The sequence below is a fragment of the Pholcus phalangioides genome, unplaced genomic scaffold (genome assembly GCF_987345545.1).
Source record: "Pholcus phalangioides strain wild (caught in Gottingen) unplaced genomic scaffold, Ppha-v1.0 ptg000003l_1, whole genome shotgun sequence".
NCBI classification, from domain to species: Eukaryota; Metazoa; Arthropoda; class Arachnida; order Araneae; family Pholcidae; genus Pholcus; species Pholcus phalangioides.
Genome location: NW_028301596.1, coordinates 46,231,733 through 46,251,413, shown reverse-complemented (window position 1 = coordinate 46,251,413; position 19,681 = coordinate 46,231,733). Strand labels below are relative to the sequence as shown.

Here is a 19,681-nt window from a genome sequence, read left to right as displayed (position 1 = left end):
ATGCTGTTTGTAGGTCCGTTGCTCTCTGTGGCGAGACTTTTTAACGGGGAGATCTGCTCGCATTCACGCCTTGAAGTTGGGAACCACAGAAAACCAACTTCAGCCTACCATCTAGGAGGTGCTGCTTGGTGGCGTTTTTCTAGTTAATATGCACGCTGACGTAAATCCAGAAAATTTTGATAAAGAAAACTATTGATTTATTCCAGAAAATTATTGATTTGTTGTCGTTTAGCAATTTATTTTTTAAGGCCTGAATAGGTAGTAGGCCTATATACCTTCGTAGAAGTCTAAATCAGCCGTGGACGTTGTGGAAAACTTCCGCTTTCGGAAATTTGAATCTATGGCCCTCGTGCTAGCAGTGAGCTTTCTCATTAGTGATTTCCTCATTAGTAGACAGTATGTCTCGTGAGGCAGGGGAGTACGCAGGATCAACTTCTGCAGGAGACACCAGATTTTGAGGGGGGACACACACACAAGGAATTTTTTCTAGATAATTTTGAGTTATTAACCTTCAAAAAGCAGTTTAAATTACCAGAAATTGATTAATATAGCATATATAAATGCATTTTATTTCGGTATATCATTTATATATATCTTTTTACAAATTATATATTTATTTCTATAATGATATTTATAAATATTTTTAATTTTTTGATTGTCTTGGAGGGGGACGCGGGCCCCCTTTTGCCTCCTCCCTGCGCACGCCTTTGCCGTGTGGCACATTTTCTGCGCTTCCTGCCTATATGCTCCCCACGGCTCCACATTCTGAGTCAGGGCCTTAAGCTGGAATCTTTTGCTGGCCCCCAAGCCAGATATTTCATGGGGCATCCCTTGTACAGTTAGTTTATAGTGTGAAAAAAAAACGGTGGGATTGAAGGGCCCCCGAGATGGAGTAATGTCAGCCCCACCCTTGGTGGCCAGCTGAAGTTGGTGTTCTGCGGTTTTTCAACTTCGAGGCACGAATGCGAGCCGGTCTACTTGAAAAAGTCTCTCCGCAGAGAGCAAGCAGACCTTCAACACGATACTTACATAACATGCAAATTCAAGTATTCGCCATCTTTGCTTTAAAATATGGAACACAGATGGCAGCACCAGCAGGAACGCAAAACGATCACAATTCTAACAACATAGATGCGTTACGGCCATGCATTTCACATTCACGAATACAACACGTTCTGACATGTAACGATTCGTTACCAATTCCGCAGAGAAATTTATACGAGGTGCATGTTCGGTTAAGAAGTAGTTGTAGCAGTAGTAGCCCCATATCCTTGTAGGGGCCATGACCCTCCCTAAAATCTCATCCTAATAATTCCTAACAGAAAAAGTTTAATTTTTTTTATATTTTATTTGGCTTTTTTTCACCTCGGATTTGGCGCCCTTCCAGAGAGGACAGAAATAATTTTCTTCGCTATTCCTAAGCAGTGAAACCTTTTCACTCATTCACCTTAGATTTAGCACCCATCTTTAGCGGTGCCCCGTGCAGCCGCAATAGGCCGCATGGCCCAACAGCCGCCCCTGTACTCTATCACAAGGGGCAAGTGCACATTTTAGTTCCCTCATTTGGTTTTTTTTTTTCAGAACCGTCAAATGAAAGCAAAGGAAAAATTCGGTCTATCACTTGTCCGGTCCCTGGAGCACCAGAAACACTTTTGAAATAAATTTCTTAAAGTCAACTTCGTTATACATTATCTTCAAATGATAAGTATATAAGTGATGATGGGGCTCACCAATAGGTGGTATTAATCCTCAAAACACCACCTATAACTTATAAGTTATCTCAACCAATATTGAGAACGATAAAGTAATGTTGGACCAAAACGCAGAAAAACCTGCTTTAAATGCGAAGCGTGTGCTCACGAACATTCTGCATGCTATTAAACAATGCTGTGGGCTATCTTCTGAAAAAATTCAGGTTTAGTTCGAGGCACCCCCCCCCCCCCAGACTGGAATCCTGCCGCTGCGGTGGTCGAGTTTCGAACGCCATCGACCCTATAGTGGCGATCGGCTAGAGTTGGTTTTCTATGGCTCCCAACTTCGAGGCGCGAATGCGAACCGACTGCACCCGCCCCCCTCCCGCCGTTAAAAAGTCTCGCCACAGAGAGCAACAGGCCTATAAACGGTACAAATATTCAATCATCACACACACACTTCACTCTTTCTGAAATATAGAAAAATATAAAAAATATAGAAATATAGAAAATATAAAAAAATGTAGAAAAATCAGAAATAACCATGGGCGGTATACGGGGGGGGGCGTGGGGGGCATTGCCCCCACAGCGTCAAAAGTGGAGTCGACTGATCTAATGTATATATATATATATATATGTATATATGAGCTGACATCATCATCATCATCATCGTGCCCCCCCCCCCCAGTTTTTTACACTGTGAACCATGTGACAACCTTATGAGGTGACCATACATACCGCATTGTCCCGTATTTTCCGGGACTGTCACGGTTTTTTTCTCCCGACTCTTTTTCCTTATTTCATTTTTTCTTAATTTTTTGTTCCTACTTTTTTTGAAAAAAATGTCCCAGTTTTTCTATTTTTTTTGTCAAAGTTTTCTTGAATTTGTTATTTAATCAAACAAATTGATACAAATAACTTTCAACGGACTTATGGAATACAATATTATTATATTCGCATTTCTCTTGCGGGAGGGGTGATCCCCCCCCCCCCATAGAGCCGCACCTGACTGAAGGAAGGAAGAAGGACTGAACCCTAGGAGGCTGGTGTGGTGGGTGACAGGTAAGCTCGAGAGCAATAGGCCTACAACGGTACAATTATTCAATCATTACACTTCACTCATAGTTAGGAAAATTGATGGCAGATGTGGTGGCACTACACATAACAAGCATTAACAGAAACAAACTTCAAGTTAGGTTCACAACACGCATACACGGGCATTCCGGCATGTACCGATTCGTCAGAAATTCCGTAGAGGAATGTGTACGAAGTGCATATACGGTTAAGTAGTGGCTAAGTAAGCGCAAGCCACCCCTGCTTATAGATGATGTTTTCAGGAAAGTAAACACTTTCGGTTTGGTAAAGAAACTATAAAATATAGAAAGCTACGTTATTTTGATTCTCTGAATAACGTTGTGATCAGTAAAATTAATTTTGTTCATTCAGTAACTAATTGTTTGAAATGGTTTATACTGCACCAACACCTTCATTATCATATTATTTTGCTAAAACTAATGTTACCCGAAGTAGGAATGCAAAATTTTATAGGACATATTTTTAGCTTTATAAAGGGCATATTTACAGTTTTTTGAGGGCATAAATGATTTTTTATAAAGCGTTTTCGAGAAGTTTTTAGGTCATGAAAATCCTAGCCCTAGTGGCCACATTAACCCCCCTCCCCCGGTTCAATACTTGCCGAATATTGTTTTGTTTAAAACTGACGCTCTCTGTCCTCACAGATAGAAAATAGCGAAGTGTTTAGGATAAAAATCCTGTCCTAAAATGAAAATCTCTTACAGGAATTGAAAAATGTGGACAATTTAATAAAATAAATTGGAGTTTTCCTCCTCCCTTTTCCCAACATCTTAGAAGGGGTTTTTTTTCTCCTTTTTTTTGGAGCAAAGTTACAAACTGAAATGGTGCGCTTTGTGTATTGCTTCAAATATGTATTCTGATGATATGATTGATGGCCATGTTGATGACACAATTTAGAGCTTACATTGATCCTATATGGTTCACGGAACATTTGCCCCCGATATTTCGCCTCCGACATCTCGCCCCTGGCACGTTTCGTCCCCAGTACATTTGGCCCCCGGAAATTTCGCCCCGGACATTTCACACCGGGAATTTCGCCCTGACCTTTCGCCTGCCCTGACCATATCAGTGACCTAGTGAGTGACCATATCAGTGACTCAGTGAGTGACTATATGAGTGACTCAGTGAGTGACCATATGAGTGATCAAGTGAGTTAGACATTTATCCCCGAACATTTCAGCTGCCCTGACCATATGAGTGACCCAGTGAGTGATAATATGAGTTACTCAGTGAGTAATCAAGTGAATCGGAAATTGACCCCCTGTCATTTTGCCTACCTTGACCGTACGCGTGACCGTATGAGTGAATATATGAATGATAGTGTGAGTGACCACACCGGTGTGAGTCGTAAATTTGGGAAAAATATTTTATGCTTAAACTGAAAATTCTAAATTCTTAGAATCCATTAAAGTGTGAGTCACTTGGTCACTCAGTGCTACGTAACCACCTATAAAAAGGGAGGGGATGAGGAGGATCATCTTTGCAGACACTCCACCCTCGCACTTTGCCAATCACTCAATTGCTCACTCTGTCAATCACTCAATCGCTCACTTTGTCAATCACTCAGTCGCTCACTGGGTCAATCATACGGTCATTCACTTTATCAATCTTTCGGTCACTCATGCAGTCACTCACTTGGTCACACATTCACTTATGCGTTCCATCACTCAGTAACTCCCTTGGTCACTCACACGGTCAGTCCCTTGATCATTGACCTGAACACTCGTACCGTCACTCACCTGGTCACAAATACAGTCACTCACTTGGTCATTGGTCACTCATGCAGTTAACCACTCGGTCACTCATGCGGTCAGTCAGTCACTCGGTCATTCATACGGTTAATCACTCAGTCTCTCCCTTGATCACTCATATGCTCAATCACTCAGTCACTCGAAAATTTATTCAAGCATTCACTCTGTCTTTCATTCCGTCAGCCACTCGGTCACTCATACGCTCAATCATTCACTAGGAAACTTACACCAGTATTTAATTAGCCACTCACTTGGTCACTCATTCGGTCAGTTACTTATTCACTCAAACGTTCCATCGCTCAATTCCTCCCTTTGTCACTGACACGGTCAATCCCACTATCACTCACTTGATCACTCATACAGTTAATCACTTGGTCGCTCATGCGGTCATTCATTTGCTCACTCATACGGCCATTCGGTCAGTCACGTGGTCACTCATACGGTCATTCACTCATAAAGTCAATTGCACACTAGTTGATACGGTCACTCACGTGGTGAGTCATTCTGCCACTCGCTCAGTCATTTGTACGGTCACTAACGCACTCCTACAGTTCATTTCACACTCACTTGGTCACTCATACGGTCACTCGATCATTCACACGGTCACTCATACAGTCAATCACTCATACGGTCACTCGATCACTCATACGGTCACTCGAACACTCATACGGTCACTCATACGTTCAGGGCAGGTGAAATGTCAGGTGTGAATTTTTCGGGGGCCAAACGCACCAGGGGCAAAATGTACCGGGGCGAAATGTCAGGGGCGAAATTTCCGGGGGCCAAATGTAACGGGGACGAAACGTTCCAGGGGCGAGATGTCGGGGGCGAAAGTTCCGGATCCCATCCTATATACAGTATACTGATCAATAAAATGAAACAAACTTCTTTCCTTTAGGAAAATCAGAAATCTTTTTGCATAATTTTGTCAACCCTTACCGATTGCGTCAAAAATTTTTCTTCCTTTTTTCATTCCTTTCTTCTTAACTTTTTCTGACCTATAATCCTTACCCTTCACAGCTTTTTACTGGCTATCTCCTAAGAGTGGTAATGGAGTCCCCGACTTCAGTACCACTGATGAAACTTCATATATTCAGATCAGATAACCCTAGTATGTTTATCGTACTTCTTTTTAAACGTGTCATTTGTATTATAATTCACGACCCCCGGAGGTAAGCTATTCGATTTATTGACAATCCTACTATCAACAATAGTTTCAATGTTATGGATCTACTGCTGTACTACGGTGAGGCTTTTTTTCGAAGAAGAGACCTTCGCATTTCGAGACCTCGAAGTAAGAAAATCAACTTCACTTAACCATCACGGAATCCGGACTTTCGCGATTCGAAGCCATCACGCAGTGATGAATCAGTTTGGATTATAGTGGGTGCTGGAGCCCTCCACGAAATTTTCGGGAACAGGTTCGAGCAACACCAGAATTAAGTCACAAATTACTGTTTTCTGCATAAAGCCCAATCTGAGCACTCACAGTACTAAAACACTTCCAGCGCCTATGCCATCACGGTATCGAAACGATTATTAAGCATAGGAGCCGGAAGCTACTTTTACGCGACTACAGCGATACCTCGACATGCGCAATTTCGAAGATACGTGGTTTTCGGTGTAAAATGTAAATTTATGAAATTAAATCGTTATCACGAGATTATTGCTCAGATAGTAAAGATTATTAAGCGACAAGCAAGTAAAGAATTATTTCATTCGATCACAACGCGATATGTGATGAAAATACACCGAATTTTGAGAAAATTCCAACACCATCTTAAAAAACCAATTTGTTTAATATGATGTTTGCCCTTTGATGACAATGCACTTGGTCTGTAACTTTCAATTAATTTCAACTCATGGTTGAAAGTTGTTTTCTTGCCTTTAAACTCAAGAAACTCATTTCTTTCGATGGATCAAGGCAGGCCTGTTGCCAGAAATTTCGTTCGGAGGAGGACCACTTGCACTTCGCGGAGTAGACGAACAACACATTTGGCCATCTTTTACCCTTTTTTCAGCCATTTTCTCACATTTCGGGGTGGGGGGGAATCCCCCAAGGTCCCTCCCGCTACGGCCTTGGATCAAGGTGTTATCGAAACATTCAAAGTGCTTATTCTCATTACGATCATGGACGAAATATTTCATCCAAACACCAGTGGAATAAATTCAATCCAGATCTCTCTGTGCTTTCTTTCCTCTCTTCATAATCGGAAAGCTTTATTGAATTGAAGTTTTTATCCTTACCGTTTTCTCTATGCTCCTGTTAGTGAGTCTCCCCACACATATAATGTATCTTTCTACTATATACACGTGAGAGCGAACGAGAACGCGTAGGGTGATAGTGCAAAGAGAAATCTACTTTGTATACTTCTCTTTTCTACTTTATCTATTATACTGTGCTTTTCTTTTGTGTTTATTTTTCGTTCCTTTTCTTTTTCTTTTTCTTTTTCTAACGTGTGGTTAGGTTAAGACAAGCATAAGATTACCAGATTTGTCGCTGATTCGTAGAATAGAGATCATCCAAATTTGTTGCCAAAAGCTTGTACGCGAAGGGCGGACATACACGACTTTCATTTGCACGGATTTTAGGGGAATACGTTCTTTTTTTAGCGGACCGGATTGCAGTCACAAGCAGAAGTGGATTAAGCTCGGTTGAGGGCCTCCGATGCAGAAGAAAATTGGAAAAATATATTGGGCCCCCCTTAAATTAGAAAAAAGTGTAAAGTTGGTGGTTTTTCGGCGGGCGCCCGGTGCACCCACCTTTAAATCCACCTCTGGTCCCAACGCAAGTTAGATTTTATGAAGCCATAGAAGAGTACCATAGCATAGTGAGAAAGATAAAGACAGGTGTTTTTCTCCAAAAAATTATGTCCCGAGTAACTAGTATTGATATGTACACATTTCTGCAGGGAAAACTGTACCCGACATAGCGAATTCGACTTTCGCGGTCGTCATCGGTAATACTTATCGCGTAACTTCGGGGGGTGTATTACTGTAATTGAGCTTTTCTCTCCTCCCCCCCCCCCCCATCAGAGAAAAAATATGTGATTGGGTTAAGACTATGTCTTGTATTAGCCACATTGTGCCGACTTTAACATTCACTACAGCTGTTTTAATAAAGATAATAATTTTTTTAAAGTAATCTCTCTCAAAAAAAGTAGATGAATTGATAATTATTTTTCAAATCTGGGATTTATGATGTTTATTTTTGTCCCCAGTCTTTTATTTCTGGGCACAATACACGAAAGAAAGAGACTTGTCGCCACCTGGAGGCCATTTGCTGAAATTAAGGGAGGCTGCCGAGCCTCTAGCTAATTCACCACGTAATACCACAGTGCGTGATATGAGGAAAGCGATTAATTAATTATCCTCCAGGCAGCGGCGCGGTAGAGATAAATATTTTTTTCTCGGCCCACAATAATCAAAGCGAAAAACTTTCTGGTTTCTGCCGAGATAATTGAAAAATAATAATCCAATAATGTTATAATCCGAAAAAACAAGTTTTTAATATGTTTAAAAAACTATTATTAAATACATCTGAAAAAAAAGATTTTTAAATGTAAAACAAAATAAAAAAACTACACATCTTAAGAGAGTCATATTCTGAAGAAACAGTTCGATTTTTCTGGCAGTTGCTGCTCAACCTGGTGAATTTTTTGTGCGGCATGCCGGAAAAAGCGCGCAAAACTGAACGATTGGAAACACGTAATTTTCGGAAAAGACAAAAGCCGCAGCGATTCGATGCAGCCACATATTTATTCGTCTTCCAAGCAAAAAACCGCTTTCATTCCGCATAGAAGACATTGTACTCTACCACGCTAATTCATATTTATGCGAGTATTAATATTGTCGGGAGTAGGGGAAGCGGGGGGGGGGGGTATGTGAAACGAATTAAAGAGACCTCCATTATTTTGAATGGGGAAAGTATGGCTTCTCGAGGATAATATATACCCCAGGTTTTTTCATGACATAAGTTTCTTTGGGAAGAACGAATTAAACTCGCAACAAAGAGGTACCACTGTGTATGCAAATAAGATCAGAAAATCAGTGATGTGTGTTGGTAGAAGATACGGGGGTACACATATATATATATAAAAAACAGATACTAAACACTTCAGTAGTTATAGCGCATGGGGTTTATAATAACGGTTTCTCCCAACGCCAGATGTCGTGTTGCTCTCAGGTAAAGCTTGTTATTAATCGCGTTACCACCGCCATAGAAAAAAAAAATACACAAGAATGTTTTTTTTTTTGAGGCTCAGTAGCATGTCTGCTTTCTCTGGGCTTCACTGACTCACCGCTTTTCTCTGCTTCTGGTCGTTTAATAAAAATATATATATACTAGCAGTGCACACCCATCGCACGGGGCTCACGTCAAATCAATATTTAGCCCTCGTGCTAAGCTTCTTTGTTTCGGAAATATCCTTACTTTCCCATTTTTTTTTTGTTATAGTAGTGCGTGCATCGCTCAGATACATATCAGATCTCTGGGATTTTGTGCAATTAGTAGAGGACCAATCGCAACCGATACCGGATTGTCCATCGCCAATTAAAAAGTAAAATTTGATCGACATGAGATTGCTTTTTTTTTTAGGAATTTAAGGTGAAGTTTAATAGACTTTAGGTGAATCTTCTCTCCGGCAAGCATAAGTAAGTTTGTTTCTTTTTATTTATCCCTGTTGATTATTTTTCTAGATTTTAACATGAGCTACTCTCACACTAATGTGCTTCAACGATAATCAATTACCAAATTGAGATTAATTTACTTTTTTCAGAAAACAATTTACGACAGAAATATTCTCGTATATCAAAAAAAAAAAAGAATTCTGCGTGAAAATGAAATCGAAACCATTTCCTAAGCAATATCATAGTAAAACCTCTTTTAATGAATACCCCTCAGATGTGGTCACCCCTCTTTTAAGGCCAAATAATAATTTCCCCTTGTATAATAAAACTATGCATTTCAAACCCCTGATTAACGGTCACCCCTCTTTCACGGACGATTTTTTTTTGTCCCGTCGGTATCCGCAAAAAAGAGGTTTACTGTATGATGTACCGTAAAATCTTTCACGTGTCGAACAATTTGATACTGAAATTTATCCACACACATAATACAACACTTACAAAACACAAATACAGAATATCAACCCCATAATTGCCCCAGGGATTACTACAACCCGCTCAGAACATATTGAAATTAATACATATTGATATACAGTATATCGGGGCTGAGAAAAGACCAATCATTAAAATAATATTCAGTTCTCACCACATTCATTAAGGGAGGGAGAGAAAAAAAATCTTATCCACATTGAGTTGATTTTGTTGATTAGTAGTTTTTTAAAGATTTTTCTGATTTCATTTTGTCATTCAATCTATTATACAGTAATACATCCTCAAGTGCTATGTGTATATGTTGTTGTTAAAGTATGAAATACGTTATTCTATAGAATACCTACTTATTTCATGAAATAACTGATCGAGTCAGTTAAACCGTGAAACCTTGTATTTTGTAACTATAGTTACAACGGATAAATGATATTTTGAATAATATTTCTACATGTATTTGTATTTGTTATAAACAGCGGTTCCCAAACTTTTAACGTTTCGAAGCACTTTTCAGAAGAAAACTTCACCACAGAACACTAATTTCGGCAACACCCATACGTTGATGCCGTGTGTGTGGTACGGTAAATGTAATGAATCTGGTGATTATGCACAATCATCGGTATATCACATTTACCATAACATACAAGGTATTCCACGAAAAGCATCAGAGAATGAAAAAATTCCGTGGTCCGTTTTTTTAAGAGGAATTTTCATACGGAATATTACCAGCTTGTGAATTCAATTATGATTTTTTTTTTTTTCAAATAATGTGTGATTGGGGGAAAATATAAAACTAAAACTTTAACATGGTTCCCAATCAAAAAATTGCAAAACAGTTAAATTTACAACATTAAGAAATAAATTAATAACGAAACATTTGAAGAGAATTTTATTCAGATATCGATGATTAAATTTTTCGATTTTTACCATTTCTCATGCGCTAAAATGACCAGTTATGTAAAAACTCAAGACATTCGGTACTTGTCATTATTTTCAAATGAAAGTTCCAACTACTGACATTTCGACAAATATTTCTGTTGAAAAGAGGGCAAATTTTTACTAATTTATATACAGGGTGGGCAAAAAGTCCGTAGAAACTTCAAAAATTCATAAAAACCGGAAAAATAAACGAAATAAGAAACGGTTTGCAGGGTTAGCATCGCATAGGTCACGGGAATTTTTTTAAGACAGGAAAAAAAAAACCCTCAAAAACAGCCGATAGGTCGCGCTGACGTACACAAGTCAAAGAAAAGATACGCAAATAACGAACAGAATGCCCTCCAAATCGTTTATTACAGCAGCATGTGTTTCACATGACCACCACCGGGGATAACACATTGCAGGCGAGTCACAAATCCAGCAACGACAGGGTGCAGCAGGTCCACATACACGGTTTACAACGGCGAACTGGTTGTAGATTAGGAGCGCAAGTTCTTATAACCGTCTCATTTCCATATTTTCACCGAAGTCGCTCGTACCCCCCAGCGCTACCTATCAGCTGTTTTTGTTCAGTTATTTTTTTTCCTGTCAAAAAAATTCCCGTGACCTAGCGATGCTAACCCTGCAAACCGTTTTTTATTTCGGTATTTTTCGGTTTTTATTCATTTTTAAAGTTTTTGCAGACTCTGTATATGTGTAAAACCTGGATTACACTATAAAAGTTTTAGAAAAGTTCTTTTTAAAAAACGAATGCAACCAATATGCTTATTGGTTGGATTTTTCAAGTTTTATAAAAGAGCTTTTGTTAAACTTTTGTAGTGTAATATCGGCCTTAGAATTATTTAATTTTTGTATTCCTCTCAAAAAAATATTATTAAGGATGAAACTATTAGAGAAAAAAAAAATTGAATTTTAGCTGACGATTTGCTGTATTTCACTTCAACTCTCAAATGGGCCTGAAAGTGAAACAACTCGTACTTGGGTGAGGGGTCACTCTGAAAGGTTTTGGCAGCTCTCAGAGACAGCATTGCAAATACAAATACACGGCCACAACAGGCAAAATGCACCAACATGCATTGTCAAAATGCATTGAAAGAACACTGAAGACTCATGTCCACGCTCTTATTTGCATTTTTTTTGCTATGGAAAAATAAAATTGCCATTAAAGTTTAAAACATTGTTCCGATTTTCGTGGGCTTTTCTCGAAAATAAACGAAACTTCCCTAAATTTTAGAAAAATAATAAGTAACAGAGCCCCATGGTAACCAAAATGCATTGAAAGAACACTGAAGACTCAGGTCCACGTTCTTATTTGCTTGCATTTTAGTTGCAGCAAAAATGGAGTAATCTTGCTTTCACTACTGTTTTCTAGATTGAAGGGCTTGGATAGCCGCCTTCATTGGAAGTGCTTGCACATTCGTTCCGGTTTGAAGAGCTTGGACAACCGCTTCCGTTCGGGTTTGCACTTTCCTCTGGTAGACAGCCGCACATACGAACGTTATGTGCGGGTTAGCACAGTCACTTTCGTATGCGTGCCTGGGCGGCAATTATACTTTCGTTCTTGTTTGCGGAGGTTGATACCATCCGACCCGTAGAAGTGATGGGCTCGCAGTTCAGCAAGTACTTTGTTAGCGCAAGTCTGACATCAACAACTTTTAGAGTTGTTACTTAGCGATATTTCATGCTCTCTTTCACTCCTTTCTATTGACACTCCGCCCCGTAACTACTTTCGAAGTTCGTATCATCATCTATTTTCGAAGAGATTCTCTGTCTCTCCTCCACCTCCCCTCTTATTAGTTGCCGAGAAGCACTTCAGATCGATCTTCAGAGGAGATCGTGATCGATCTGGTCCCGTTTTTTGTGTTATGGGTATCGTTTGCTTTACGCGATCTCCCTTTACGAGGTTTTTCATGACGCGCTATCATTTTGCGTACCAAATAATTGCGTAAAAATCTCGGGATAGCGTATGGTTTTTGTGGCCCTTCTGACATGTACATTTTTTTTTTTTTTTTAATAATAACGTGATCCTCACGTATTCCCAAGGGACCAGCATGATCCGTCCAGGTACATATATGACACCACGGTCACCTTCTGCACACGAAGGCTCACAATTTATTTGCCGATTCCGAACGGCAGCGTTAGCCTTTTCTTACGGGGTCCTTTAAGTTCCGATTCGCTGACTTTTGATGACAGGGGGGGGGGGTGGACGACGCTTACGTCATCAACCACTCTTTAAAAAAATATGAAATATTCTTAATGGCATCCTGAACTGGCGTTTGTGGGTACCTAAACTAACAATCTCCCTATTGATAAGTCTCCTAGAGAGCCACTTTAGTGATCTCTAAATGTTTCGTGGATCCTTCAAGTGGTCTACAAAAGGTGTTTGGGCCGCTTAAGTACTCTCGAACTGTGCCACGCATCATTCAAGTGATCCGTGATTATGCCGCGGATCACTTAAGTAATCTGGGAATGTGCCGGGGGGTAACTTGAGTGATGTAGAGCCGCACTGGAGGATCGCTGAAGTGCTCTAAAACTGCCAACTGTCACTCAAGGGATTTCTAAATGTGCCACGGATCGCTTAAGTGTTCTGGAACTGTGTCGCGGATCACTTAAGTGATCTGTGAATGTGATACAGGCCTACTTGTGTGATCTGGAAAATGTGTCAACGGCCTACTTGAGTGATCTGGAAAATGTGTCACGGGCCTACTTGAGTGATCTGTAAATGTGCCGCTTAGTTCATTTTTACAAAATTAGATTTGAGGGGGCAGGCCACATCAGATAACTCCCCGGGCCACATTTGGTCCACGGGCCAAGGACTTACCATTATATGTCTTAGAGGGTGGGCCACAATGAATTTCTTGAAAAGAAATGAGTTCTTAGCCTTCGAATAGCATTGAAATTAACAGAAATCGATTATAATAACATATAAAGGTATTTTCTTTTAGCAATTCCGATTAAAAAAATTTTTTTGTTGATCGTTTGGAGTTTGTCCCCGTTTTCCTGGTACGTCTGATACATACATTTCGCGATCGACAGAGTATGGTTCTCGTGGTCCTTCTGGTACGTACAATTCGTGAGCGACAGAGTATCGCGCCCGTAGTCCTGATAGATGGAGTATGGTTCCCGTGGTCCTTCTGATACATACATTTCGCCATACATGGGATATGGTTTCTGTCGTCCTTCTGATACGTACATTTGTCGATAGATGGAGTATGGTTCCCGTGGTCCTTCTGATACGCACATTTCGCGATGGATGGAGTATGAATCATCTGATATGAACATTTAGCCATGGACGGAGTATGGTTCCCGTGGTCCTTCTGATACGTACATTTCGTGATGCACGGTGTATGGTTAACGTGGTCCTTCTGATACGTACATTTCACGATGGACGGAGTATGATTCTTCTGATATGAACATTTCGCCATAGATGGAGTATGGTTTCTGTGGTCCTTCTGATACGTACATTTCACCACACACATGGGAGTTATCTATTCTCATATAAAAATTCTATTGTTATTATCTTTTTTTTTGTGAGTAAGGAAAATATGCTGACATATAATTTTATCCTTTCTATAAAATTTGTTTGTCAAAAAAAAACCCCAAAAAATCACTTCCTTCCATAATCCTAACGTTTTCATCTCATATTTATCGCCCATAAATCTTTTGGATTTATCATAAATCCATGGATCGCATTGTGTGTATTCGTAAACATACATCCTCTATACATCAACCTTCGCTTGTGAAGAATAAAACTCGAAGCACATAAACAAGGGTGAGAAACGTCAGTTAACAAATCTGCTGTCATGTAATCGGCATCATGCATAAAACGGGCATTCGCAGTTGCTTCCGCGATGCACAAATAGCGCATATTAAAATGCAAGAGATGAAGGGATGGATATATATATTACATATATATGTATTACGAATACGCTTATAATGATGCAGGCCCTGTATTAGTAATGCATGTTTACATACTGTGGCGGTGTTATTTGATAGTGTGACTCTCTCTGCGAATTATTCTCCATCAGTGATGAAGGGAAGAAAATGCGCTTGGATCACAGCACAATGACAAGTACGACGCGCGTGTAAAAAGAGGGATGAATGAAAAGTGTGTTGTGTTGTTGGGATTGTGTCCGACTCAAATCATATTAATGTGTCGAGAAAGTCTCATCTTGTTTTATTGTTGTTTTACATTGCATTCTCAACGTGTAACACAAATCTTACTCTTCTATATATTTTTTAGGTAAGAGGGAGTGATGTCTGAACAGGCCGTCACATCGTTTCATCTGGACATAAATACCTGATCATTGGTGAAAAGTGATCCACACACACACAGTTCTTTGAGAAAATGGCAAAGATTCCTCTAGTTCCGGAGAACTGCACTCTGCCAGAACCAAGCTCTTACCAGTTCGATAACGTGTACGTCGTGCTGGCGGTGGCAACCGCAACACTGTCCTTTTACCTGAACCTGTCGCAGTTTATCGTCATCATACACCAGAAGCTGCTGAAAAACAACAAGAACATAATCATCATCAACCTGTGCGTGTCGGGCCAGTTGTCGTCATTCACCGTCTTTTGGTACATATACAGGGTGATGAGCTCCTGGAGAGCCCAGGACGACAGTGGTTACCTGTTGTGCTTCCTGGTGCCGTCCGGCTTGCACCTGCTGACACTGTTCACGTTCACGCCGCTCATAACCCTGCTTGTGCTGCAACATCATCTGGTCACGAGTCCTAGGGGATGCAGCCACGTCCAGAACAGCCAGCTGGTGGTCGCCTTGTTGGTGATTCTGGCGTGGTGCGAGGCTATCATAATATCGATAATACCGCTGACCGGCTGGAATAACTGGGACCAAACGTGTTCGGTGCCGCAGGTCTGGTCCCCTTCGTTTTCGGTGCTCATATGCGTGATTTACTTCCTGCACTACCCGATGGTGCTGATTCTCGTTATGGACCTGTGCTTATGGTCTTCCAAGAGGAACCGAACCATCTGTCCGGAGGCTGTCCCCACGGACGAATGCGACGAGAAGGTCGGTGCCGTGCTGCAGAAGAGTCCGCCCGATTTGAGCCTTAGGGGTATCGTGATCTTGTTTATCGTTTATATCATGGGGACGTTGCCTTTCATTTGCTACACCGCCCGAGTCGCGATGTACCAAGAAGCGGACGTGTGCCAGTCGTTGGTGGCCAATGAGAGGGCGGCAATGTGGACGTCGTGGGTAACGGTCGTTTTCGCGGCTGTGCGTCCACTTTACCACGCTCTCGTCGACGACGACCTCGGTGAGAGTACGGCTCAAGTGTTGGTGAGTCTATGCAAAAAACAAGAGAAAAACGTATCTTGATCTCAATGAGGAAAAAGAAAAAACAGGAAAGTGTACTTTATTTTATGAAACCATCATGACAGCATTGTAAGAATCAGTTCGTGAATCAGTTCGTGTTTCCGAAATTCATCGTACGTGGGTGAATGGAAGGGAGATGGAGGAATGGACTGGAATGTGAACAGCCAATCATCTTTCCTCAACGTATTGAGGAGGTTAAAAAAAAAAAAACTCAATAAAATATATATTGGCTCAGGCAGGGGAAGAACTCTAGATGGCCAAATATACAGGAAGGCCATAAAATAACTTTGACTCTTTGTGCAGCTGAAACTAACGAACAAAATGAGACTTTTAAAAGCATGGGGGAGATGAATATCGTGGGAAGAAAAAAAATACTGTTAAAAAAATCGCCGATGGATTAAATTTCAGTGATGTAGGAGTTAAAATCACTTTTTGAACTCAGTATTATTCAGACTTGATTCTCCAAAAGCGACTAACCGTGTGGTAGTTTCAAGGCGATTTCATAATATAGACCCACACTTTTCCAAGAGTACAGTAAAACGCCTCTTAACAAACACCCCCCCTCCCTCAAAGGCGGTCACCCCTCTTTTACGGCCAAATAATAATTTCCCTTTGTATAATAAAAGTATGCATTTTAAACCTCTGATTAACGGCCACCACTCTTTTACGGACGAATATTTTTGTCCCGTCGATGTCCGCAAAAGAGAGATTTTACTGTAATACTCTCCCATTCATTCAGAAATCGCAATATAGAACATTGGTCCCATTTTTAGCTACAGATGTCTCTAACAAGGAAAGGGTCCAAAAGTGTCGTCCTCAAAAAGTTCTGAAAAAAATTAAAGCACATTCACATCTCACCCAGAAACAAATTTAAAAAAATTGTGGTGGAAAATGCAAGTATATTAGAACCGTAAAAAATTATTAAAAGTGGCAAAGTGATAACAGTTAGCTACTCATCGCCTCTTGACGATATCTATACAAAAATCCACCTTTAAACTTTCTTTTCTCCTGCTTCTCTATTTTCTAGAGAGGAACTGTTATTCCTTTTTTCTTTCTTTTCTTTGTCTGTGTTGTACTTGTGTTGTTTGAATGGCTTCACTCTTAACACTCTAGGTTTGTGGGATTTTTTAAATTCTTTCTTGGCCTCTGTTGGCGTTAAAAACATCAATATTTACATATTTTTTTTAATAGCCTATAATAATTCCTCCGGAATTTTTCTATATTTTTGTGAATATTTAAATGCGTAGAATCAGCGTTAATTTTTTCGAAACTTTTCTAAAGATGTCACTTCGGGACCCTTTCCTTGTAAGATGGGGAAGTTAATTCATGGGCCAACCTGTAGTTATATTAGCACTATTTATTTTTTATTGATTGATTATGTTATTTTGTAAAACTCTTTCTTTTGTGATTATAATTTTGTGTTCGGGAGAGGCTATCAAAAGTGAATGATGCTTTTTATACAAGGAATTTATTACACGTGCGTAGAAAAAAAACCAATCAGAGATACCAATATTATCACAGGAAACTCTATGAATAAATACAGGAAATACACATAGTGATTCGGAACCCATGGTAGAAATTTTAAGGGCTGATAAAGTATGCTAAAACAAACATTTTCATCGAAGATAAATCGGCAATAAATTGTAGGTTCCGGTCTTATTAGCCCTCGTGTGCAGAAAATGACCGTGGTGTGACAAAAATGATCAAATGATCATCGAAGATACGTGTCATGGGTGCAAGCGACGTGTTAAGGCTAAAGCGGTCTAATTAGAAGCTATGTGAATAAAATTGTGATTAACACAAGAACTGAAACAAATTTCTTATTTGCAACATTTAGTGAAGTTTCTTAATAAAAAAAGTTCTTAAACGGGGTACACGGACCCCTCAGTAGACCTTGAAGTTTCGTGGGGGGGGGGGGGGTATTTGTAAGCTTTTGTAAGCTTGTACGAGAAAACAATTAACTTAATAGTTTTACGTTATTATATGTGTAATATTATTCTGTAATGGAGTCTGTGTTTTACTGGCAAAAGGGGTCCGTGAACTTCCCATGAGAACCTCCAGCATTATCCATTATGGGTTTTATTTCAAATGTGTAAGTTGCTTTTTTTTCCACCGGTGAAGGGCAATGTTTGATTTGGCATGCTTAAAATACTTCACTCTGGAAGAATACTCAACTTAGGAAATTAGGATGATTTAATTTGGATGAAGTGCAAAGGAAAGACAATGAAATTAGAATGATTAGAGGAAAGCTCTCTGTCATTGAAAAATTCGCATTGAACATAAGACAAAACTTTAGGGAATGTTAGGAATGTTACGAATCGGACCAACATTATCATTATATAAGTATGATTTCCATATTCACATAATAAAACAAAATTGTCATTTCCGCTGCGCCTAGCGGTAGAAGTAAAAGAGAAAAATTTTAGTTCCCAGATAATAATTATTATAATCATTCCACTATAAGTTTGGTCACACGAATTGGCACGATGACAAAGTACTAAAAGGAAAAATAATTTTTCCTCAACCAATTCTAATGGTCAAATACTCTTATTTCAACATATTATAATAGCTATTCTGTCGTAAACAAAATGGGAATTATTTCTCCATTTTTTTATTTTCCCCAGCAGGTTATCCCGTAGATTATTTCTATTTTTCCAATAAAAGATTTTATCCCGAAGACAGATAGAGAGAGCATTGAACTGATACTGCACACACCAATTTCCGTTATTGCAAGTATATTCATCATGTGCAATGACAGCTTTAATGGCGCACCAATCTCATCGATAGTTGCCTGAATTCAGGCGCCATCGATTTGTTGGATGTCACAGAATGAGTATTTTCGAAGATAACAATACGATTGCATTAGTACAGCAGCAGTTCTTAAGTGGAAACGACGTGGACCACCTGATCGAAACCATTTGCATTTCCGGAAAGGTGTCAGGAAAGGTAAGATAAATCTGACATATCACCATTGTTAATGAAGACATGTCAAACTTTGAATTCTCATATCTGTAACATTTTTCTGTAACTTCCGACATGGATTATGCAAACTTCAATTTTTTACTGAAATCAAAGTTCAAATATATCATTATTTTTGCAACTCATTGTATTTTAACTAAATATATAACTATAAATCCCACATATTTATCAGTTCTTACGCCTTTCTTTTAGTGAATTACTCATTACACAATTGCGATTCGTAGAGTAACACTTCATTTTTCGCCATTTATTTCAAGGTTTTCAGTTATAATTGGCAAATTTGCTTACTTTAAGTATCTTTTTTTGGCAATTTCCCGTATTTGGGATCTCAGATATCAGTATTTTTCTCGAGCAAATATGATCAGCCTACTCCCATATTAAAAACTATGCTTAAGGTCGACTGAGGTGATTGGAACCGCTTTTTTTCATTCTGGTACACAAAGTACAAAGACAATAACACCTTAATATGCAGAAAACTCGCAATGTTAATTAACAACGGTATGTAGGAGACACAATTCACCTCTCAAGTTTGATGATAGCCCAGGAAAATCCACATTTCCTTTCTCATTTGTCTCAAGTAATGTTGGGGGGGGGGGGGGGTAGTATTATAGGAAATGACAGAAGTTCATCCCCTCCGATGATAATTTAACTTTCAATCATAGGACGGTTAATAAATGGAATAGTTTACCTCCTAGGGTAGTGATAGGAACCGAGGCACCCAGGCTCTGTCACACTCGGTGATATAAGTACATTGTCCCTGAGAACTCAGGTGCCTCCGG

General features: G+C 39.6%; 1 protein-coding gene across 1 annotated transcript; it reads left to right on the top strand.

The window, feature by feature from the left end:
• The first annotated feature begins 8,894 nt into the window (after positions 1–8,894).
• On the top strand, positions 8,895–18,967 carry LOC149088702 (uncharacterized). Its single transcript, XM_089249092.1, has 2 exons — positions 8,895–9,190; positions 14,832–18,967. The coding sequence occupies exon 2, from the start codon at positions 14,937–14,939 to the stop codon at positions 15,924–15,926; it is 990 nt and encodes a 329-aa protein (XP_089105218.1). The 5' UTR covers positions 8,895–9,190; positions 14,832–14,936; the 3' UTR covers positions 15,927–18,967.
• Positions 18,968–19,681: the final 714 nt, after the last annotated feature.

Excerpts from the sequence above, each read along its gene's own strand:
- LOC149088702 (XM_089249092.1), top strand. The coding sequence starts at position 14,937 with ATGGCAAAGATTCCTCTAGTTCCGGAGAACTGCACTCTGCCAGAACCA.